At 42.5% G+C, this 25,613-nt stretch overlaps 1 protein-coding gene across 2 annotated transcripts in view; it reads right to left on the reverse strand.

Annotated features, from left to right (window-relative positions):
- The window catches only part of LOC110492371 (adenylate cyclase type 6), a 52,741-nt gene extending 30,627 nt beyond the window's left edge, over window positions 1-22,114 (reverse strand). Inside the window, exons 1-3 of one of the 2 annotated variants that reach the window (XM_036947347.1) lie at window positions 21,909-22,114; window positions 10,226-10,475; window positions 9,052-9,988 (exon numbers count right to left, since the gene is read on the reverse strand). In XM_036947347.1, the coding sequence (XP_036803242.1) occupies window positions 9,052-9,988; window positions 10,226-10,245 (957 nt within the window). In that variant the 5' untranslated portion in view covers window positions 10,246-10,475; window positions 21,909-22,114. Of the gene's footprint in view, window positions 1-9,051; window positions 9,989-10,225; window positions 10,476-10,995; window positions 11,134-21,908 lie in introns of those variants that run through there. The other variant, XM_036947348.1, reaches the window with a different exon arrangement.
- Window positions 22,115-25,613: the final 3,499 nt, after the last annotated feature.

A 25,613-nucleotide genomic window follows, 5' to 3' on the forward strand; every position in this document is an offset into this window, starting at 1 on the left:
GGTACATGCTCAGAATCATTGTACAGGCTCCTCAGAATCATGGTACAGGCTCAGAACCATGGTACAGGCTCTTCAGAATCATGGTACAGGCTCCTCAGAATTATGGTACAGGCTCAGAATCATGGTACAGGCTCAGAATCATGGTACAGGCTCCTCAGAATCATGGTACAGGCTCCTCAGAATTATGCTACAGGCTCAGAATCATGGTACAGGCTCCTCAGAATCATGGTACAGGCTCAGAATCATTGTAAAGGCTCAGAGTCATGGTACAGGTTTAGAATCATGGTACAGGCTCAGAATACGTGTATCCTTTTACACAATCTGATCGATAGGGGAGAAAAAGTATAGATCTGCTTAAAAATGTGCTAAAATGCAACAGCAACTCAACTCTGTAAACCAACACAGCCTACTGGGTCTTGACTACGTGAGTCGTATTTGTTTCCGTGGCAACCGCTGGACTGAACTGAACACAAACACTGAGGGAGACATGATTGCTTAGCAGTGGTGCTGCTTTTGTTGTTCTAGTCATTCTCAGAAATGATGGTAAAATGATGATTCCTTTCTTATGTTGCTCATTGGTCCTTGCTTCTCTAGGGGGACTGTTGCAAAGATCCTAGAAAACGTTGCTGCTTCACAAGGGACAAAACAACAATGTTCATGAACAGAAAATACTGAATATCAAATTTGTGAACTGCATCATGTGTGAACATGCAGACTGCAGAGACATTAGGCGTATTCTCACCAGCAAAAACCCTGTATGTCTGCGTTTACGTACAGTGCATTCGAAGAGAATTCAGATCAAAGCAAAAAGAAAATATCACATTTACATACAGTTGAAGTCGGAAGTTTACATACACCTTAGCCAAATACATTTAAACTCAGTTTTTCACAATTCCTGACATTTAATCCCAGTAAAAATTCCCTGTCTTAGGTCTGTTAGGATCACCACTTTATTTTAAGAATGTGAAATGTAGGAATAATAGTAGAGAGAATGATTTCTTTCAGCTTTTATTTCTTTCATCACATTCCCAGTGGGTCAGAAGTTTACATACATTCAATTAGTATTTGGTAGCATTGCCTATAAATTGTTTAACTTGGGTCAAAAGTTGCAGGTAGCCTTCCACAAGCTTCCCACAATAAGTTGGGTGAAGTCTGGCCCATTCCTCCTGACAGAGCTGGTGTAACTGAGTCAGGTTTGTAGGCCTCCTTGCTCGCACACGCTTTTTCAGTTCTGCCCACAAATGGTCTATAGGATTGAGGTCAGGGCTTTGTGATGGCCACTCCAATACCTTCACTTCGTTGTCCTTAAGCCATTTTGCCGCAACTTTGGGAGTATGCTTGGGGTCATTGTCCATTTGGAAGACCCATTTGCGACCAAGCTTTAACTTCCTGACTGATGTCTTGAGATGTTGCTTCACAATATCCACATAACTTTACTTCCTCATGATGCCATCTATTTGTGAAGTGCACCAGTTCCTCCTGCAGCAAAGCACCCCCACATCATGATGCTGCCACCCCCGGCTTCACAGTTGGGATGATGTTCTTCAGCTTGCAAGCCTCCCCCTTTTTCCTCCAAACATAATGATGGTCATTATGGCCAAACAGTTCTATTTTTGTTTCATCAGACTAGAGGACAGTTCTCCAAAAAGTACGATCTTTGTCCCCATGTACAGTTTGGAGCAGTGGATTCTTCCTTGCTGAGCGGCCTTTCAGGTTATGTCGTTATAGGACTTGTTTACTGTGGATATAGATACTTTTGTACCTGTTTCCTCCAGCATCTTCACAAAGTCCTTTGCTGTTGTTCTGCGATTGATTTGCACTTTTTGCACCAAAGTACGTTCATCTCTAGGAGACGGAACGCGTCTCCTTCCTGAGTGGTATGACGGCTGCGTGGTTCCATGGTGTTTATACTTGTGTACTATTGTTTGTACAGATGAACGTGGTACCTTCAGGCGTTTGGAAATTGCTCCCAAGGATGAACCAGACTTGTGGAAGTCTACAATTTTTCTTCTGAAGTCTTTTGATTTTCCCATGATGTCAAGCAAAGAGGCACTGAGTTTGAAGGTAGGCCTTGAAATACATCCACAGGTACACCTCCAATTGACTCAAATTATGTCAATTAGCCTATCAGAAGCTTCTAAAGCCAGGACATCATTTTCTGGAATTTTCCAAGCTGTTTAAAGGCACAGTCAACTTAGTGTATGTAAACTTCTGACCCACTGGAATTGTGAAACAGTGAATTATAAGTGAAATCATCTTTGTAAACAATTGTTGGAAATATGGCTTGTGTCATGCACAAAGTAGATATTCTAACCGACTTGCAAAAACTATAGTTTGTTAAAAGAAATTTGTGGAGTGGTTGAAAAAACAGTTTTAATGACTCTAACCTAAGTGTATGTAAACTTCCGACTTCAACTGTAAGTATTAAAACCCTTTCCTCAGTACTTTGTTGAACCACCTTTGGCAACGATTACAGCCTCGAGTCTTCTTGGGTATGACGCTACAAACTTAGCACACCTGTATTTGGGCAATTTCTCCCATTCTTCTCTGCAGATCATCTCAAGCTCTGTCAGGTTGGATGGAGAAAGTTGCTGCACAGCTATTTTAAGGTCTCTCCAGAGATGTTCGATTGGGTTCAAGTCCAGGCTCTGGCTGGGCCAATGATGGACATTCAGAGACTTGTCCCGAAGCCACTCCGGAAGCCACTCCGAATGTTCTCCCATCTTCACAGAGGAACACTAGAGATATGTCACAGAGTGACCATCTGGTTCTTGATAACCTCCCTGACCAAGGCCATTCTCCCTCAATTGCTCAGTTTGGCCTGGCGGCCAGCTCTAGGAAGTGTCTTGATGGTTCCAAACTTCTTCCATTGAGGAATGATGGAGACTACTGTGTTCTTGGGAACCTTCAATGCTGCAGACATTTTTTATACCCTTCCCCAGATCTGCACCTGAGCTCAATTTCAAGTCTCATAGCAAAGGTTCTTAATAACTATGTAAATAAGGTATTTCTGTTCGTAGTTTGTAAAGATGAGCATTTTTCTAAAAACCAAATGCGGAAAAAGTCAAAAAGTCACTTTCCGAATGCACTGTATAGGTCAGTGTGTAATTCTCTCGTAGGAAGGAATTAAAGAAGGATTTTTTTAACCATGTCATGAGAAGGAGACAAAAAGGCCATTGAAACGTATTGACTATCCCCTGACTCAGAGTACGACAGCATGGCTCAATGTTCTGTCTGTCCGTTCATCTGTCCGTCTAATGGGCTTTCAGGAACTCTGTGGTGGTTGGGGATCAAAGATCTATCCCTCAAATGCATTAGGTTGGGTGTCATGAAGTACCACGGAAAAAATTACCAGCGTGTTTGACTTTGTGTGTGTGTGTGTGTGCGTGCGTGCGTGCGTGCGTGTGTGCGTGTGTGTGTGTTGTGTGCGTGCATGTGCGCATGTGTGTGTGTGTGCATAAGCGCTAGTGATGAGGGAAGAAATCTTTGACGATATATTGTATCGTATTGACAATATCGCAGTATTATGTTTGCACTAGCTGGCTGTACCTGCACCAAAACTCCAGTATTTTTCCTTTATAGCTTGTTCTCCATCTTCTTTTTAAATTGGAAGCCTATTATTTTCCAGCACTTTTATTTCCACGACTGATCAAAACAAATGTTCTCATGCTCTCTGTTGTCACTCTACAGCAGACATATGGTGTGTAATATGTTCAGAACATTGAATCGCAATAAAACCACAGTATTGAATCGCAATACATTTAGAATCGTGAGAATCATGAGACACGCAATACACATCTTTTTGGCACATAAGTATCATGATAATATCGTATCGTGAGGTCCCTGGAAATTCCCAGCCCTAATAAGTGTCACCAAAAAAATGCCCAACGTTGTGTGTGTGTGTGTGTGTGTGTGTGTGTGTGTGTGTGTGTGTGTGCATATGAGTGTGTGGGTACGTGTCAGCCTGTCTGCTAGCGTGCGCATGTGTGTGTTTGTGCATGATGGAGAGTGCGTGTTAGTGTGTGCAACATGGTACCCACACAGGTTAGGTTGAGTGGCTGCTATGATGCAGACTCTGATAAGACTGTTCCATGTGAAGCAACACAATGCTTAGCAGAAATGCTAAATACGCAGACCAATAAATGAGCTTGTACCACATAAGGAAACAAAAATGTCCTTAGTCATTTACAGTTCCACTTTGTGGTGTCTTCCTGTGTCGTCTTTGTCTCCATTGTTTAATTTGTCTGTGGTGGCCGGACACCGAGAAGAACCATGCCAACCTTTCCAATGTTTAGATCGGAATTACACAACTATTATGACAATTTTTCTGTGAGATTGTTACACACACACATATATGTACAGACAGTCACACACACAGAGAGGACAATGTGTTGGCCTTCACGCTCCTAAAGAAGAACAAAGTACAGCATTTCTCTCAAACCCTTTAATGGAGAGCCCTGAGCCAACAGAAACCACAGAAACCAGGGGTTGTGTGTGTGTGTGTGTGTGTGTGTGTGTGTGTGTGTGTGTGTGTGTGTGTGTGTGTGTGTGTGTGTGTGTGTGTGTGTGTGTGTGTGAGTGTGTGTGTGTGTGTGCGCGTGGGTGCGTGCGTGTATGTGTGTTTGTGTGGTTAATTGATTCCAGCTGGGAAAAGAGAAGACATTGATGATTACAAAGAGAGAGCGAGGGAAAGAGCAGAGGGGAGGGGGGGGGGAAGAGAGAGAGCATTTTCTAATTGAGTGAGGCTTTCTTCCAAAATGTTTAATTTGGTTGTTTACAATAAAAAACTGAGAGAGTAGGAAGAAGTTTAGGTCTGTTTCGCTGGCTATGAAACAAAAATACTCAAACATGAAAAACTGCAGTTTTAGGCTACACTATACACACAATACACTATAATGGCTATCCAAGTGACAAAATAAGTGGCATGTACTGAAATATTTGTTTCTAAACGCAGGATCATTCTGGACGATTAGCCTTGAGGTTAGCAGCTATGATGCAGCTAAAGGTATTAGTGTAGCATAGTCTCTCCACGGAGCACCTTTACCTGAACAACCATCTGATCTTGGTGTTAGATCTGCAATCCCCTTTGTTCTGCTAAAGGAAATACAAACAAACAAATGACAATGACGTGCATCTGAGGAGCCCTACAGTGTGAGCGGGATCTACAGTCTGTGAAGGGTTTGGCCTGGAGACTCCTTGAATTGCCCTTGGCCTCCCAGCGAGCAGTGAAGCTATTCCAGGATTTTTCTAAAGCTTTGCAATTATTACAGTGTTTAAAGACTTTTAAGAGTTGCATTGGGATTGCAATTTCACACATGCGTCATGCAAACACACATAAAGTGTACACACATGTGCGCGCACACACAGCATCTACCCACCAAGGCCTTTCAGAGAACACAGCCTTCCATTATTGTAAATGGAAACAATATGTGTACAGTCCCCTCAACCCACACAGAAACACACACTCATATGCACACACACACACACTGTCACATACACACACACACATTAAAAAGGCTACAACGCTAGTGAGTGAAGAAGAGGTCTTATTTCCACACAGACCATGACAGATTAAAGGCCCAAACACATCCTGGTTCTAGATTTGTAATCCAGCCCAGGGACACATGCTCTCAGCAGGGGGTTTGGATCAGTGACAGGTGGAGAGAGGCCAGCGATACATACAAGTGACAGGCAGACAACATACCCTGCATCCTAATTACACCACAATGTCATTACACTGTATGTGTTTGTTCATCATTATCTGTGGCTAACGATGCCAACAGAAACCCAGCGAGGTTAATGAGTTATCGGAGAAAGGGGAAATACTTGCACACAATCGTAAAAAAGTGATGGATGGCACTTTATTACTGTACAGCCCTGTACACACATGGACGATCACAGGAAGGATCTCACCATCACTCAGCTCTGCTCATTCAATAGGACCCTCATTCATTTTACCACAGCAAGGAAAACACTGTGTGCATTGAGGGATATGTATGATGTGGGGGTCATTGAGAACACCTTTACATTATGCACATGCCCAGTAGCCCAGTTCTCACCATATAGCACCATAGAGTTGTTACACAGATGTTGGTAGGCTACCATATTTCAGCAGTTACCTTTCCTACAGTGGCTTGATGAATAATATACACTAGTCTATTCATGAGTGACAGTCCAGTATAGTTCTGTCTCAATGAATGAAAAACAACACGTTGTAAACTATCTCTTATCTCTCTTTCACAGAAACCAAATGGGTTCCCTTTTCCTCTCCCTAAGTAACATCCTTTGGTAAACAACTCTGTTTTTTACAAAAAATATGTGTATAGAGTATATAGAGTGTATATTTACACTGTTTATGTAACGGATGTGAAACGGCTACACTTGCTCTGAGACCTTGAAGTAGTAGTTCCCCTTGCTCTGCAAGGGCTGTGGCTTTTGTGGAGCGATGGGTAACGATGCTTCGTGGGTGTCAGTTGTTGATGTGTGCAGAGGGTCCCTGGTTTGCGCCCGGGTATGGGCGAGGGGATGGTCTAAAGTTATACTGTTACATGTAGAAAACATTAAGAACACCCCCCCCTCCCCCCTTCAATTCTTCAGGGCATGGACTCTACAAGGTGTCTAAAGTGTTCCACAGGGAAGTTGGCCCATGTTGACTCCAATGCTTCCCACAGTTGTTAAGTTGGCTGGATGTCCTTTGGGTGTTGGACCCTTCCTGATACACACGGGAAACTGTTGAGTGTGAAAAACCCAGCAGTGTTGCAATTCTTGACACAAACGATGTGCCTGGCACCTACCACCATACACTGTTCAAAGGCTTTTAAATCTTTTGTCTTGCCCATTGACCCTCTGAAAAGCACACATACACAATCTACACCTTCATCTACACTGATTGAAATTGATTTAACAAGTTACATCAATAAGGGATCATAGATTTCACCTGGTCAGTCTGTCTTGGAAAGAGCAATGTTTTGTACACTCAGTGTATAAAGCCTGTAATCCTGACATGAAGTCATTTCAGTTATCAAATCCTGTTTCCTTCAATCAACATATAACGACTAATGTTCTACCATGAAGCCAAACATTCTTCTGTGTCCCCTTATTGTTTTTCCTGGAATGATCACCACATTATTCCTATCCCATATTTCCTCCCAATGGTCATAAACTGTTACACAACGGTTACAGTAGTACTGAATGCACCTAGCCTCAGCCTTCATACAGAACCCCCCACCCTTGGAAAAAGTACAAAGTGTCTCTTGTGTGGGAGCACAGAGACCTGAGTGATACTGCTTTATATTATCATGGGCCATGATATTCTCTTTCTGGCAAACAATCACACACACCTGCACGTGCCATGAGCATGTGCACATACACAAGTATTCATGTAAGCACGTGCAAACACATACACAAACGCACGTACACACACAAACACACACAAACACTCACGCAGACACAAATACACACACAGCCAGGTCAAGGTTTTTAATTTAGCCCACTGACCTTCAGCTAGCCCCTGGGTCCTTGGCATAACTCAGAAACAACCTACAGTACCTACAGTAGGCCACACACACATACACACACACGTACATACACAAACACACAGATACACGCTCGCACACACACACCTGCACCCACACACACACACACACACACTCACTGCCTCAACACACTGACAAACACACTATTACATAACATTCAGAAATATAGGGACAACACAGTGACATACACTGTTCCATCCTGTGACCAAAACATCTTTACATTTTTCTGAATTAAAATTCTATATTTTTTTTAAATATTTTTTTCCTTCTTTCGGATCTACATCACCTACTCAAAGTGAACGGAAATTCAAGTAACACTTTCAAGTATTGTGGTAGCAGCATCTTGTTATTTGTATGCTTGTCAACAGCAGGAGCAAAGACTATGTAAAAAGTTATCGGATAAACCTCCTCAGTCTTCTGAAAGCCTAACCCTGGGAGAGAGTCTTATTTTACAGTGGGACAATAACACCAATTTGAATGTCAAAGAACACCAGAATGACTTTCCAAGAAGTGTTGAGTGTGCCTGAATGGTCCAGTCTCAGTCATGACTTAAATCTGCTTGAAATCAAGGACAAGGTTTGAATATTGTTGTACAGCAATGATTACCAACCAAATGTACTGAGCTTGAGCAATTTTGACAAAAACAATGGATTTATGTTGCCTGAAGAGTTGTGCAAGGTTAGTAAAACCTTATTCAAAATGATTCACAGCTATAATGATTTCCAACGGTGCTTCCACCAAGTATTACCTCTGGTGTGTGAAGACAGACACACAATCAATACAACTTCATTTGTATGTATTTTTATTAATTCTGAACATTCTCTCTAATTTGTATTTTACCTTGAACATGTGGAGTAGGTTGTGTAGATTGGTAGGAGCTCCCCCAATGTAATAATTTATTTTGATTGAATTTTAAGGCATCAAAATGTGAAGACTGTGCAAGGGGTGTGTAGACTTTCCCTAGGGACTACACATGCTGCCAAATCCACAAACATGCCCCTGAAAACAAAGTCTTGTCAGACTTGAACCACATGGTTGGCTGCACTGATACAACAAAATAATATTCTAGCCCGTGCTTAGGTCCAAGAGCAAGGCCCAGATACCACAAAGTCTCAGCTTGCAAAGACACACTCACTGCAGCCATAGAAACATTTAAACAAATGAATACAACACACTGCAGGCCAAGAGGCACATCTAACCCCAAAAAGTGGGCTAGTAAGCTGCTGCCTATATGGGTCATCACCCAAATGTCTCGTCAACCGTGAGTGGAATGGTAGGTCTACACTCAAGCCAAAGCAGAAAACTCAGTTAATTAACATAGCCGGACAACCAAAGGAATAGTGCCGGTCACAAATTATTTGGATAGTCGTGTCTGTGTTTGTTCATTGTCATGCCAAAGACGTCGCTTGACAACAATAGAAGAGTTCCCTTCAGTTGTGTACACTATGGCACCCACATAATTAAATAGAACATATACTATATCTTTATGATGGACAGGAGCAGGAAGAGATCCTACCTGTTTCCAGAGGAACACGTCTTCCTGGTTGAACTGCCAGGTGGTGACCAGGTGAATGGTGGAGAGCACCCCTCCACTCAGCACGGCTGCTCTCATCCTGACAGGCAGAAGCGTGTAGATGATGTAGATGAAGAAGACAGACCACCAGATGCCCTCAGATGCGCTGCGAGGCGCCACCATCAGCACCCCGAACACCTGCACCAGCAACAGCACACCGATGACCAGGTAGCTCACCATCCACATGTAGTCCTGGTGGAAGCCGTTCCGGTTACACACAACCATGAGAGCCATGAACAGGGCCATGGCCACAGAGAGGGCCGAGGAGTAGGCCACGTCCGGGGTTGCGTGGACACAATGGAAGGTAAGCATCACGCCGCACACAATCACCAGCACCCCCATCAGCATGGTGAGGGAGCTTTGGTTGAGCCTGAAGAAGTAGCGCTGGTACAGACGCTCCAGTTTATGAGACTGGAACTTCTTGGACTGGAACACTTGCATCACCCGCAGCCAGCAGTCCGCCACCGTCACCTCACCTTCCCCATTGGGACCCTCATCCCCCCCCTTCCCACCACCCCCTCTACACCCCACCTTCCTCCCTTTCAGGTCCCCATCCTCAAAGCCCATGTCGACAGATTTGAGCCCCACCACTTCCCCGGCGGCGCCGCCCCGTTTGCCGTAGTGGTCCTCTTGCCAGATGCAGCGCACGCCAAAGTTGCCCCCCCCGCCCACCGCCCCAGCCGGCCCTCCGCGGTGGTGGGGGTGGAGGGGGGCTCCAGAGGGGGGCTCCATGGCGTCCGGATCCCGCAGGCAGCTCATGTAACGCGGGTTGCAAAGGGATGAGCCTCCCTTCTGCTTGGACTTCTTGCCATTTCGCTCCCCCCACGAGGTCTTTCGGTCATCCACTCTGGCCACTAGGAAGCCACTAAACCAGGACATTCTGTGTAGGAGGAAAGGGGGACACGCACAGCGTAGGGGGGTGGGGGCAGTTCGAATTTCAATAAACTTGGAAACATTCATAGATCCACCAACTTAAATTAGACATGCAACATAGCCTTTCTGGAAATTATTTAAGAAAAAAAAGAACAACCTTCACATGTATTTTCTTAACCTAATGTCCAAAATAAAAACTGTTCACCTGTTATTCTAAGGTCACCTGTATGACTATGGACATTACCTGTGTGGGTTCTGGTACATATCCCAGCCCTATCCTCTCCAGCCCTTCCACTCATTTATCCCAGCAGGCAGAGGTTTGAAGAAGTGAGGGGTTTCAGACGCAGTTCTGCAGGGGTGTGGGTAGGTGGGTGAACGTGATCGGGGAAGGTCCAGAGGCGTGTCAAACCAGCGTTTCGGACTGAGCAGGTGATGTGAAAGGCAGGGTTTAGGGAATCACTCTATGATCCGGCCTATCTCCAGGGCTTCTGAGTCTTGGAGGAGAGACACAAAACACAGACAAATACAGGTGAAATTAGAAGGGAATTAAGAAGTAAGAATTGTGTTAGCAAAAACCTCAAACCACTTAACCATACATTTATGTCATGGGTCAGTGACAGCAACCCAAAAACAAAGTCATACATGAAAGTTGTACAATTATCATTCGGTGATGAAGAGCAACTCTCAATACGTGCATTCTAAGAATAGTCAGACAACAATACCATCATCATCACAAACAGAAGTGTCATGCCCATAAGGGGCACGTGCACCCTCTTTCATTTGTTGTTGTTGTTTCTCTGTAATACTACTAGCATTTTATGAGGCTGGCTTTAGCTAACCAAGATAGGTTCCCAATCTCCGAACCTCATAATTAGCTACCAAGAAGCCATTTCAGGCTATCAATCAAATTAAAGTAGCTAGCTTGTTTAACTATCTTAGCTGGCATACCTGCTGGCAAGGGAGGTAGACTTTAGATAAAGCAAGCGATTACTAAATGCACTGATTAAGACTCACATTCTTTTCAATCTTCTACCCAGATTTTTGCAGAGATGCAGAGAAACATATTTAGTTTCCTTAAAAAAAAGAACCACTAGTCAGGAGGATACAGACAGCTCAAGAGGTCAAATCAAATCAAAATCAAATCAAACTTTATTTGTCACATGCGCCGAATACAACAAGTATAGACTTTAATGTGAAATGCTTACTTACAAGCCCTTAACCAACAGTACAGTTCAAGAAGAGTTAAGAACATTTTTACCAAATAAACTAAAGTAAAAATTTAGAAAAAGTAACACAGTAAAATAACAATAATGAGGCTATATACAGGGGGTACCGGTACCGATTCAATGTGCTTGTTAGTTGTTAGTCAAGGTAATTTGTACATGTAAGTACGGGTGAAGTGACTATGCATAGATGATAAACAGCAAATAGTACCAGCGTCGGGGTGTCAATGTAAATAGTCCGGTGGCCATTTGATTAACTGTTCAGCAGTCTTATGGCTTGATATGAAGAAAAATAAACATATTTTTGACATAGAGTTAAGAATAATGATTAAGGCTATAGATTATAGGAAAAAGCTGTTTCAGGTATTTGAAAAATGCTAAATTCTCCAACTTCTAGAAAAGGGCCTAGCCCCCCTCCAGATCATCCCCCAGCCATCCTCACATACTTTTTGCCCCCTCAAAAAATGTTGTGTGTATGCTGCCCCTTATCAGAAATTAAACATTTGTCAAGGTTTAGGCTATTATTTTCTTGGTGGCTTAACTAATTAAAGATGTAAAGAGGAAGGTGTGATAACAGGTGGTGGGTGTCAGAGCCTGTCATCACTGGAAGGAAACACAGATGACATGAAAATTATCACTGACTCAATCTGATGAAGACAAGATCACTGGAAAAAAATCAGATTGGGCAACCATCATGGGCATGATGCCTGTATCACTACCCTCCTACATCTGCCTCCAAATACAGATTAAGGGTCAGTTTGACTCTTTACCTCATGGTGTTAGAGTTGGGCATTGGGGAAGGAAAAGCTGGACCTAGATCTGTGATTTAGTGGCAACTTTGATTCCAAGCAGCTAACACATCTCCATCAACGCAAGTGACCCTTCAAACGTACATTTCCTGAATCAATTAGACAAAGGAGGGATTTCTCCTAATTTCTGTAAATTAAGGTAGGCTATATTCGGGCACAAGCGCAACAAATCTTGGCACTTATATAAGTTGTACATTGAAAGAAATTCCACATTCTAGGCTTTTATAATGCATTCAAGGTCTCCTGCATTATTTTACCAATGACTACTGGAACTGATTTATCATCTGTGCAGAGCTATAGGCTACCCATCCATGATAATAATAAGGCTAGTGCAACATATTCTGTAGTCTATAGTAGTTTAGGCATATTTAAACGCTCATGAATGACATAATTATTTATTATTATATACTATTTTTACTATATGTCTAGTTCTGCTGATTTAGGATGAACTAGACATATAGTAATAATTATATTTAACCTTTATTTAACTAGGAAAGTCAGTTAAGAACAAATTATTATTTATAATGACGGCCTACCCCTGCCAAACCCTAACCCAGACAACACTGGGCCAGTTGTGCACAGCCCTATGTGACTCCCAATCACGGCTGGAATCGAACCAGGGTCTGTAGTGACGTCTCTAGCAATGAGATGCAGTGCCTTAGACCGCTGCGCCACTCGGGAGCCCAATGTATAACCATGTAATAACTATAATAGCTAGGAAAACATTGCCTTATCATCAAAATCTAAAGAATAAGTATAATGATCACCGTCACGACATTACAGTATCAAAGCTGATGCAGCCTCATAAATCCCAGTATTCCCTAAACCTATAGGCTCATCAACTGAGTGTTCCAGGGACAGGCCTCAAAACGACCTGAGCTCTTGAATGTGCAGAACGGCTTATATCAACGCAACGCAGATGTGCTGTCGCCGCTCATGTCGGTAGGCATGTTGTGTTGTTGAAGCAAAAATAGATTTTCCTCGCTATGGCTATCGTATGCCTTCTCTGGCACGTATCCGTCCAGGCTGCTAGTCGTGGCTTCTGGTTGATCAAGAGGTTCAAGGAGAATAGCCTTCAGTCAAAGTGGACGCTACACCCTCCGGCTCCGAACAGTCCCATCTCTCCCGTGCACAAGGTCGACCAGTGCGGTGCCCCTATTACAAATGTCGTGATGTTGCCAATCGTTACGGCGTTCAACAGCTACAATTATCTCTGGGTTTATATGGCTGTGGCTGTAGACATCCTGCCTGGATCCTTTCCTTCCTACCTCGCTATCGCTTGTAGAATAGAATGCGGGGGACTATTCCTCCGGGACGTTTGCACGACATTTCGACCGGACAGCAGCATGCTGGCGTTACATAATGCAAACAGTGTGTGCATACCCAGCTAGCACATTTGGTTCCTTGGAAGTTGTGGGAACGTACGTTTTTAGTTCCCCATTGGTTCTGTGAACGAAGCCATCCGTTTCCTGACAGGTAAAACTGAACATTTCGCCTGTTCTGGGAATGTTAATTTGTAGGTTGCAGTGAGGTTCTAAGAACGTTTTACTATGGTTCCTGTACATTTTTTCTGGGATGTTTTATTAACGTTCTGAGAATGGAAATTCTAGGTTATTTGAAGGTAATTAAATAACGTTCTGAGAACATTTTTCAATAAAGCTTTTTATAATTTTGCTAGTTTAGTTTGGGTTAACTGTTTTGAACTCCGAGCACAGATAGGACACACATAAATGTATTTGCTTAGGCATTAATCATGCAAACACATTTAATTATTATTATTTTATTTTTTTACCCTTTTTTCTCACCAATTGGTAGTTACAGTCTTGTCCCATCGCTGCAACTCCCGTATAGACTCGGGAGAGGCGAAAGTCGTGAGCCGTGCATCATCCAAAACACGACCTCACCAAGCGCACTTCTTCTTGACACAATGCCTGCTTAACCCGGACTAGGGTTGCACATTTTGGGGAATATTCAGAGGTGGGAATTAACGGGAATATATGGAAATTAACGAGAATATATGGGAATGAATGGAAATATGCTAATTAATATTAATACCCTTTTAAATGTAGATGTTTTTTGCATTTGATATATTTACCATATCATATGGAGACAGAAACATAAACATTTTACCTTATCATAAGTAGACATAATTGCAAATTATTAATTCCTTCCAATAGAAATTCTAAAAAACGATTTAGTTACGGATTGAACTTTAATTAAATAAGTTGATTCTTCACATGGTATGATTTCACTGAACAACAAAAGAAAGGGAATATTGAATGATCCCCAATGATCCATCTCATCTCCCAAAAACATTTCCAACATACATCTATAAAATGATAGTCTAGAAACTAAAGCTTTGGTTGTCTTCCTCTCAGGCTTCCATGTCTTCTCCCTGGACTTCCTCAATGTCCACCTCTTGAACATCAGACTCTGAGGCCTCATCTACACTGTTACTTTCCAACCTTGTTTAGGATGGTTCGTTGTCAGGCTCAAAAAGCCTGTCACGCCCTGACCATAGAGAGCCCTTGTTTCTCTATGGTGTAGTAGATCAGAGCGTGACTAGGGGGTATTCTAGTTTATAATTTCTATGTTGTGTTCTAGTTTATATTTTCTATGTTGGTGTTTTGTATGATTCCCAATTAGAGGAAGATGGTAATCGTTGTCTCTAATTGGGGATCATATTTAAGTAGATATTTCTCCCACCTGTGTTTGTGGGATATTGTTTTGTGTTTGTGCATGTGCACCACGTAGTCACGTTTAGTTGTTTGTTTATTGGTATATTTTTGTTTTGCTGAAGTTTCACGTGGAAATAAATATGTGGAACTCAACATCCGCTGCGCCTTGGTCCCGTTCTAACGACAACCGTGACAAAGCCTCACATTTGCCCGGATGGCCACCAATTTTTCAACCCTTGTATTGGTCAGCCTGTTGTGTGCTTTGGTGTGTGTGTGTTCCCAAACAAAGACCAGTTGCGCTCTGAGGTGGCTGATGTTGGTTGGATTTGGAGGATGATGGAGGCAACAGGGGAAAGAGCCTCAGATCCACAAAGCCCCTTCCACCAGGTGGCTCATGAGATATGTTGGCACAACTGCCATATTGCATCTCCATCGCAAAACCCTTGCTTGGAAGTGTACTTTGCCAGACTGCCAAGAACCTTGCCCTCATCCAGGCCAAGGTGACGAGACACAGTAGTGATGACACCATAGGCATTGTTGATCTCTGCACAAGACAGGATGCTCTTGCCAGCATACTTGGGGTCCAACATGTACGCTGTGGCGTTTATGGGCTTCAGGCAGAAGTCTTCACGCTTTTTGATGTATTTCAGAACTGCAGTTTCCTCTGATTGGAGCAACAGTGAAGTGGGCAGGGCAGTAAGGATTTCTTCTCTTACATCTGCAAGCGGAGTCTGAACATCAGACAGGATGGCAGTGTCTCCCTCAATCCGTGCAATGACTACTGCTATAGGTTTCAGGCTGCTTACCACTCTCTCCCAAAATACATAATCCGGGAGGATGCTCTTGATGGGGCTGTCCATATCGGCAGACTGTGATATGGCCATTTCTTGGAGACTCCTTCCCCTCCAGGAGACTGTCAAACATGATGACAACACCACCCCAATGGGTGTTGCTGGGCAGCTTCAATATGGTGCTCTTATTCTTCTCACTTTGCTTGGAGAGGGAGATTGCTGCTATAACTTGATGACCCTTCACATACCTAACCATTTCCTTGGCTCTCTTGTAGAGTGTATCCATTGTTTTCAGTGCCATGATGTCCTTGAGGAGCAGATTCAGTGCATGAGCAGCACAGCCAAAGGGTGTGATGTGAGGGTAGGACTCCTCACATCACACCATGAAGCAGCCTTCATGTTCGCAGCATTGTCTGTGGTCCAAGGTAATTGATGACTGCCTTCACCTCATCTCCAATATAGAAATCGGTGTGTCTGTTGTCCCTTGTGTCTATGCTCTTGTAGAATATTGGTTGAGGGGTGGAGATGATGTAGTTAATTATTCCTTGCCCACAAACATTTGACCACCCATCAGATATGATTGCAATACAGTCTGCTTTCTCTATGATTTGCTTGACCTTCACTTGAACTCTGTTGAACTCTGCATCCAGCAAATTAGTAGATAAAGCACATTCAGAAATTTCTTCCAATACACAGTACCTGTGAGCATCAGACGTGAACCAGTTGCATACACAGCTCGAGCAAGACATTCATCAGCATTTCTCTGACTACGTTCCTCCATTGAGTTAAAAAAAAAACTTCTGATTCCAGGAGGACCATGAGCTGTTGCTATTGATACGGTGTCTGATTCATCATTTTCATATCGAATAGAAGTAGAGGGACTTGTCAGAGGTTGCTTGTTGTGAGCACTGAAGGAACTTCATGCATTTGGCCAGATGATTCTGCATTGTTGTTGCATTCTTCACATATGATTTGGCACAGTAGTTGCAAATGTACACAGCTTTTCCTTCTACATTAGCTGAAGTGAAATGTCTCCACACACCGTGGCATTTTCCTGTAAAGATTAGGGAAAAAATGAGTTTAAAAAAACTAATACAATTCCATGTAGAGATAAATAGTTAAGCAGTTAGATTAAACAACTCCTTTGTAGAATACATGTTATAAAATGAAACATGTATAGAAACAGGTGAATTAACACTCCTCAGTTAGCAGGCTTAAGCAAGCTAAAACACACATAGTAACAAAAACTAGCTAGCAGAAATTGTTAACCAGTTAGAAATGATTTAAGCACACTTTGCTGTAGGCTACTATTTACTACTTAATTTAAAAAATCATGTATGTCATATAACATATACAGTTGAAGTTGGACGTTTACATACACTTAGGTTGGAGTCATTAAAACTAGTTTTTCAACCACTCCACAAATTTCTTGTTAACTAACTATAGTTTTGGCAAGTCAGTTAGGACATCTTCTTTGTGCATGACACAAGTCATTTCTCCAACAATTGTTTAGAAATTATTTCACTTATAATTCACTGAATCACAATTTCAGTGGGTCAGAAGTTTACATACACTAAGTTGACTGGTTGGACAGCTTGGAAAAGTCCAGAAAATTATGTCATCGCTTTAGAAGCTTCTGATAGGCTAATTGACATCATTTGAATCAATTGGAGGTGTGCCTGTGGATGTATTTCAAGGCCTACCTTCAAACTCAGTGCCTCTTTGCTTGACATCATGGGGAAATCAAAAGAAATCAGCCAAGACCTCAGAAAAAAATGTGTAGACCTCCACAAGGTCAAGTCTGGTTCATCCTTGGCAGCAATTTCCAAATGCCTGAGGGTACCACGTTCATCTGTACAAACAATAGTACGCAAGTGTAAACACCAAGGGACCACGCAGCCGTCATACTGCTCAGGAAGGAGACACGTTCTGTCTCCTAGAGATGAACGTACTTTGGTGCGAAAAGTGCAAATCAATCCCAGAACAACAGCAAAGGACCTTGTGAAGATGCTGGAGGAAATAGGTACAAAAGTATCTATATCCACAGTAAAACGAGTTCTATATCGACATAACCTGAAACGCCGCTCAGCAAGGAAGAAGCCACTGCTCCAAAACCTCCATAAAAAAGCCAGATTACGGTTTGCAACTGCACATGTGGACAAAGATCGTACTTTTTGGAGAAATGTCCTCTGGTCTGATGAAACAAAAATAGAACTGTTTGGCCATAAAGACCATCATTATGTTTGGAGGGAAAAGGGGGGGCTTGTAAGCCGAAGAACACCATCCCAACCGTGAAGCATGGGGGTGGCAGCATCATGATGTGGCGGTGCTTTGCTGCAGGAGGGACTGGTGCACTTCACAAAATAGATAGCATCATGAGGCAGGAAAATTATGTGGATATATTGAGGCAACATCTCAAGACATCAGTCAGTTAAAGCTTGGTCGCAAAAGGGTCTTCCAAATGGACAATGACCCCAAGCATACCATCACAAAGCCCTGACCTCAATCCTATGGAACATTTGTAGGCAGAACTGAAAAAGCGTGTGCGAGCAAGGAGGCCTACAAACCTAACTCAGTTACACCAGCTCTGTCAGGAGGAATGGGACAAAATTGACCCAACTTATTGTTGGAAGCTCGTGGAAGGCTACCCAAAACGTTTGACCCAAGTTAAACAATTTAAAGGCAATGCTACCAAATACTAATTGAGTGTATGTAAACTTCTGACCCGCTGGGAATGTGATGAAAGAAATAAAAGCTGAAATAAATAATTCTCTCTACTATTATTCTGACATTTCACATTCTTAAAATAAAGTGGTGATCCTAACTGGCCTAAAACAGGGAATTTTTACTAGGATTAAATGTCAGGAATTGTGAAAAACTGAGTTTAAATCTATTTGGCTAAGGTGTATGTAAATTTCAAAATTCAACTGTATTCACCCCACCCAGTTTTGTAATCAAAACTTACCAGAAAGCATGTAGTCCTTGGCTCATTGGCTCAGACAGTGTAGTAATGTGGGCTCAATAGCATCTCTTTAGTGTGCAAGATCTTGACAATCAGCTGTACATGTGATGGAAGAGTGCACTGTACATGCAATGTAAAAATGCACTGTGCATGCAGACGGTTACAATTCCATTGAATTGGGGATAGTTTAACCAAAATATGCCACAAGACCTAGAATTGCCTTATGTGTATCTCACAAAAAAGGTTCACTGTTATAAGCTAACTTTTTTTTGATGAATTTAAGCAAAATACCTCAAATTCCAGGGCTTAACTTGCCATGGAAGATTTCTGGAAAAAGTATGGACATTTATGCACATTCCCGTAAAGTTTCCAACCCTTTGTAACACTAACCCGGACCAATGTGTCGGAGAAAACACGGTACACCTAGCGACCATGTCAGCGTGCATTCCGCTGGGACAATTGTGCGCCGCCTCGTGGGTCTGGCGGTCGCGGCTGGCTGCGACACAGCCTGGGATCGAACCAGGATCTGTAATGACACAGCTAGTGCCTTAGACCGCTGTGCCACTCGGGAGGCCCCCGAACACATTTTATTTTTGATTGTGGCACAACATCAGTGAGATTTAAACCTATGGTCTTCTGTTCTATATCCATGAAATTAGTGTACTGCATCACCTGGAGGGAGCTAGCATGCCCTGTTTTTTTTTTTACTTATGCAAAGCTGTTCATTTTAGTCTATTCAAACATTTCAAAGGGAAAAGTCATTAAGATCAGGTGTGGCCAAATATTGGGCACGGCCAACACACCTGAACACACTTAACAAGATAGATAATAGAGAGAGTTTTGTTGATGCTGAGAATGGAATGTCTATGTTTTTAAATAACATTCTTAGCAGGGGTGTGCCGACATGGCCATACTCGTATTTGTAATCGTATATATAAATGTACAGTTGAGAGTCGGATCGGATCAGTTGATACACGTGATCGGAAAAAAATGGAAGTGTTTTAATATGCCTAAATAGATTTTGGCAAAATATCTCCCTGCACATTCTCACTACAAAAAATTATGCAGATTAGGAGCAGTGCCTCGGAGGGGTGGGTGTGTCTGTGTGTGTCTGTGTACTCAACTTGCAGCGGGCAGTCAAGTTTGCTGTCACTCAATCAGAATGCACATTAGTTTCATATTTTTTCCATACCATTGCTCCACTTGTTAGATATTATTCACATTGATAGCTTGATAGCGAACGCCCTCACTATGTGATTTATCATAGTAGCAGGCAGCAGCAATCTAAATGATCAGACTGAAAACATGCAAGGGAAAGTGATCGGATGAAATTATGAAGCGAATGGCCGGAGAATTACAGCTTCACATGATCCAATCAAAGCAGCAGGATCAACGTACAGCCTGCTCTTCTCTTTACAGACAGGCAAACTATCCAGTTGAGTTATTTCGACCACACACGACTGACTCAAAGACAGTTCAGTATGGTTTAGAAACTATGTGACTGACTGACATGAGAATGATGCTTGCTGGCACCCGAAAATAAAATACAATTCTGATCACGGATAGTTAAAAAAAATACTCGGATCATAATCGTATCCAGAAAATATCCCATATCCGTTACGATACCAATTTTGTCCAACTACTCGGCACACCCCTAATTCTTAGACCATTACAACATTTTTCTTGTGGTTTTTATGGAAAGTTTTCTTAACATTCTCGGAACAATGTGAGAACCTGACTTTAAATAGAACCATGAGGAAACTTGTAGGAAACATTATGCTGAAGTACTGAAATTCCCCCAGAAGAACGTTGTTTCTTAACATTCTCGTAACAATGTGAGATCATGACTTTAAATAGAACCATGAGGAAATCTGTAGGAAATGTTATGCTGAAATACTGAAATTCCCAGAGAAAACTGTTGTTTCTTAACATTCTCTGAACTATTTGAGAACATTCCCAATCTCAAACCAGTTGGAGAACGTTCTTAGAACCATGTTTGAACTTTTAGCAAACATTCTGTTAAATTAATGAAATGCCAAGAAACTATTGTTTTTTTGTCAAGTTCCATAAATGTGCTTAGAATGTTCCAAAGCCAAGCAACTATCCTGCACCATTACCAGAAAGTTGTGGGAATGTAGTATGCAAAATAACCATAGGTTAACCACGCTCTCACCAAGCTCTAAGAAACATATGGTTTTCTGAACGTTATGTGCTAGCTGGGTAGAGACTGGCATCCGTTCATAATTGTTAATAATCAGATCCTTATTTTCGTTTTTAGAGGACAGCTCCTATGTCTATTACCCTATAGTATACAGTGTTGTGTGGGGAGCGCATCAAAGTAAAAACACATTTGATAATCGCATCATCAGACATATTGCCTGTTATAGGCTATTTATTATTGTAGTCTGGTGTAATTAATGTCAGCATAGGCATACGGTTTTATTAATGGAATGTAGGCCTAACAAGAGTGTAGCCTAATAACATAGGCTAATGGTAAGAATGTATCCAAGGTCTACGAGAGGCTAACGTAACATTCCATGCGAAGGCCGTGGGGCTATCATCAGCCGCATTCACAGTTCACACACTCGTTACATAACTCTGTTCAGTGTAACCTGTGACAACCATAGCGGAGATCACAGCTATTACCATGTTGATGCTGTGTTACGGTGTGCGGCAACTTGTAGTCTACAATGTTGCATGTCACACCCGCCCGCTAAGTAGCCTATGTGTCTTCTTTCTAAACCAGCGAGGGGAGAATACATTCTAGCATGGCTCAGGCCCTGACTAACAAACGCCACGAGTCAATAAACACACGACAGACATTACAAACGAGCGGTGGACTATCCCACATTCCAACGCATCACTTCGCCTTATTTACTTTTTGTAGGGCTGGCTCATCAGCAGTTTTTTTTAAACTTCCCGTTATGATGACCTAGCCTATATTTAATTTAAAATAACTCAAACATGGAAAAAAACAGAAGCGTTGCGGTTGGAAATTCATTTTAGACGAAGATCCCTGCAGCTGCGACCTTTGAGATAGCAGCTATGACTGCAATGCCTAGATGGCAGCAGTCATTTTAGTGTGCTTCTCTAACCTGCAAACTATTTTATGTGAAACTCAAGGATATTAGAGCCTATAGCGTTAAATGCCTGTTTTTTGTTATATATCCGTGCTTATATAGGGCTAATTACATAATTGAGCCATAAGAAACACGGATCGATTACTGAGACACTGCTATGATAAACACAGAGGACTCAGGCGCACAACCCCTATAATAATATAATAAAATTCCGCCAACTGCTTTTAATTACGCACTGATGGAATAGCAATAATGTAGTTTTCTCAAATTAGATGGGTGTAAAATAGAATAAGGCTTGGCCTGCCCTAGATAGCATACGACTAAAGAAGCCTACATCAAACATGCACACTAGGACGGAACACACTGGAACGAGGAATAACTCACCATGATCATCCTTCTCGCTTCTTTCCCTCCAAACTAGCCCGCACGAGCCAAGCCAATACTGGGAAGGATAGGACGAATTGAAGTCCCGGTACTGTTGACGGTTTGAATAGTCAGAGAGGGGGACCAGTGGTGACAAACAGACATAAACACACAATATCCTCCTGTCGTTTTCTCTCTCTCCACTCCCTTGCTTCTCCCCCTCTCTCCTCAGCTCCGACGCGCCACCGCTCACACGCTCCAATTCTGTCTCCCTCTCAGGATCTCTGCACTCCCTCTAGAGGTGCAACTCTGTATGACACGCTGCTGAGAGGTATACCACAAAGCATGATCCATGAGTTTGTCAGATTTTCTCGTTAATTAAGAAAGCTAAACATATATATGTGTTTTTGTTTGTTGAATCAACTAGAGCAGGTTTCCCCAACTGGCGAATTTCGGCGATTTTATTTGGCCCACCAAGTTTTCGGAGCAAAAAAATACATTATTGTTGGACCTAACATACTTCAAAAACACCAGCATATCAGCTCCAAGTGATTTTAATTTAGGAAATCTGTTCCAAAGTATTCCCACACATAATAGAGAAACATGTGTGATCGTATACACATGTAAGCAAAGTTTGATATTATTATGTTTAAGTCAAATATTATATCTGTTAGGGTGTCTTATTTGTCATTGTCTTCCGGCCCCCTGACCATCCACTCAGGAAAAAATCGGCCCACGACTGAACCTAGTTGATGCTCCCTGAATTAGACCATGTCCATTTCAAGCTTATCATTCTAAAAAGTAAAGCAGTTATATCAGAATATTTAGACAATTTAGCAGTATACCCCTCCGGTCTATGCTCTGTATGAACCATAACACAGTCTATGAACTCAATATTTGTGTCACCTGCTACTGTGTTATGGGGAAAAGTTGTGATGGGGATACGTCCCCATGTACCTGTTACCCACTTAGTTCCAAACCAGATGCCAGATGTCCCACATCTACAGTGCATTCGGAAAGTATTCAGACCCTTTGACTTTTTCCACATTTGGATACGTTACAGCCTTATTCTAAAGTTGATTAAATTGTTTTCCCCCCTCATCAATCTACACACAATTACCCACAATAACATAGCAAAAACACTTTTTTAGAACATTTTTGCTAATTTATTAAAAATGTAAAAAATTAAATATCACATTTACTTAAGTATTCAGACCCTTTACTCAGTACCTTGTTGAATCACCTTTGGCAGCAATTACAGCCTCGAGTCGTCTTGGGTATAACGCTACAAGCTTGTCACACCTGTATTTGGGGAGTTTCTCCCGTTCTTTTCTACAGATCCTCTCAAGCTCTGTCATTTTGGATGAGGAGCGTCGCTGCACAGCGATTTTCAGGTCTCTCCAGAGATGTTCGATCAGGTTCAAGTCCAGGCTCTGGCTGTGCCACTCAAGGACATTAATTAAGTCACTTGTCCCGAAGCCACTCCTGCATTGTCTTGGCTGTGTGCTTAAGGTCATTGTCCTGTTGGAAGGTGAACCTTCGCCCCAGTCTGAGGTCCTGAGCGCTTTGGAGCAGGTTGTCATCAAGGATCTCTCTGTACTTTACTCCGTTCATCTTTCCCTCGATCCTGAATAGTCTCCCAGTTGCTACCACTGAAAAACCCCCACAGCATGATGCTGCAACCACCATGCTTCACCGTAAGGATGGTGCCAGGTTTCCTCCAGATGTGACACTTGGCATTCAGGCCAAAGAGTTCAATCTTGGTTTCATCAGGCCAGAGAATCTTGGGTGTTTTTTGGAAAACTTCAAGCGGGCTGTCATGTGCCATCTGGCCACTCTACCATAAAGGCCTGATTGCTGGAATACTGCAGAGATGGTTGTCCTTCTGGAAGGTTCTCCAATCTCCACAGAGGAACTCTGGAGCTCTGTCAGAGTGACCATTGGGTTCTTGGTCACCTCCCTGACCAAGGCCCTTCTCCCCCGATTGCTCAGTTTGGCCTGGTGGCCAGGTCTAAGAATGATGAAGGCTACTGTGTTCTTGGGGACCTTCAATGCTGCATAAATGTTTTGGTACCCTTCCCCTGATCTGTGCCTCGACACAATCACGTAGCTCTACGGACAATTACTTCAACCTCGTGGCTTGGTGTTTGCTCTGGCATGCACTATCAACTGTGGGACTTACAGTTGAAGTCGGAAGTTTACACACCTTAGCCAAATATATTTAAACTCAGTTTTTCACAATTCCTGACATTTAATCAGAGTAAAAATTCCCTGTCTTAGGTCTGTTAGGATCACCACTTTATTTTAAGAATGTGAAATGTCAGAATAATAGTAGAGAGAATGATTTATTTCAGCTTATTTCTTTCATCACATTCCCAGTGGGTCAGAAGTTTACATACACTCAATTAGTATTTGGTAGCATTGCCTTTAAATTGTTTAACTTGGGTCAAATGTTTCGGGGTAGCCTTCCACAAGCATCCCACAATAAGTTGGGTGAATTTTGGCTCATTCCTCCTGACAGAGCTGGTGTAACTGAGTCAGGTTTGTAGGCCTCCTTGCTCGCACACACTTTTTCAGTTCTGCCCACAAATGTTCTATTGGATTGAGGTCAGGGCTTTGTGATTTTTTATTTTTTTTTATTTTTTATTTCACCTTTATTTAACCAGGTAGGCTAGTTGAGAACAAGTTCTCATTTGCAACTGCGACCTGGCCAAGATAAGGCATAGCAGTGTGAACAGACAACACAGAGTTACACATGGAGTAAACAATTAACAAGTCAATAACACAGTAGAAAAAAGGGGAGTCTATATATACATTGTGTGCAAAAGGCATGAGAAGGTAGGCAAATAATTACAATTATGCAGATTAACACTGGAGTGATAAATGATCAGATGGTTATGTACAGGTAGAGATATTGGTGTGCAAAAGAGCAGAAAAATAAATAAATAAAAACAGTATGGGGATGAGGTAGGTGAAAATGGGTGGGCTATTTACCAATAGACTATGTACAGCTGCAGCGATCGGTTAGCTGCTCAGATAGCAGATGTTTGAAGTTGGTGAGGGAGATAAAAGTCTCCAACTTCAGCGATTTTTGCAATTCGTTCCAGTCACAGGCAGCAGAGAACTGGAACGAAAGGTGGCCAAATGAGGTGTTGGCTTTAGGGATGATCAGTGAGATACACCTGCTGGAGCGCGTGCTACGGATGGGTGTTGCCATCGTAACCAGTGAACTGAGATAAGGCGGAGCTTTACCTAGCATGGACTTGTAGATGACCTGGAGCCAGTGGGTCTGGCGACGAATATGTAGCGAGGGCCAGCCGACTAGAGCATACAAGTCGCAGTGGTGGGTGGTATAAGGTGCTTTAGTGACAAAACGGATGGCACTGTGATAAACTGCATCCAGTTTGCTGAGTAGAGTGTTGGAAGCAATTTTGTAGATGACATCGCCAAAGTCGAGGATCGGTAGGATAGTCAGTTTTACCCGGGTAAGTTTGGCGGCGTGAGTGAAGGAGGCTTTGTTGCGGAATAGAAAGCCGACTCTTGATTTGATTTTCGATTGGAGATGTTTGATATGGGTCTGGAAGGAGAGTTTAGAGTCTAGCCAGACACCTAGGTACTTATAGATGTCCACATATTCAAGGTCGGAACCATCCAGGGTGGTGATGCTGGTCATTCCAATACCTTAATGTTGTTGTGCTTAAGCCCTTTTGCCACAACTTTGGATGT

Source organism: Oncorhynchus mykiss, chromosome 16 (genome assembly GCF_013265735.2).
Source record: "Oncorhynchus mykiss isolate Arlee chromosome 16, USDA_OmykA_1.1, whole genome shotgun sequence".
Taxonomy (NCBI): domain Eukaryota; kingdom Metazoa; phylum Chordata; class Actinopteri; order Salmoniformes; family Salmonidae; genus Oncorhynchus; species Oncorhynchus mykiss.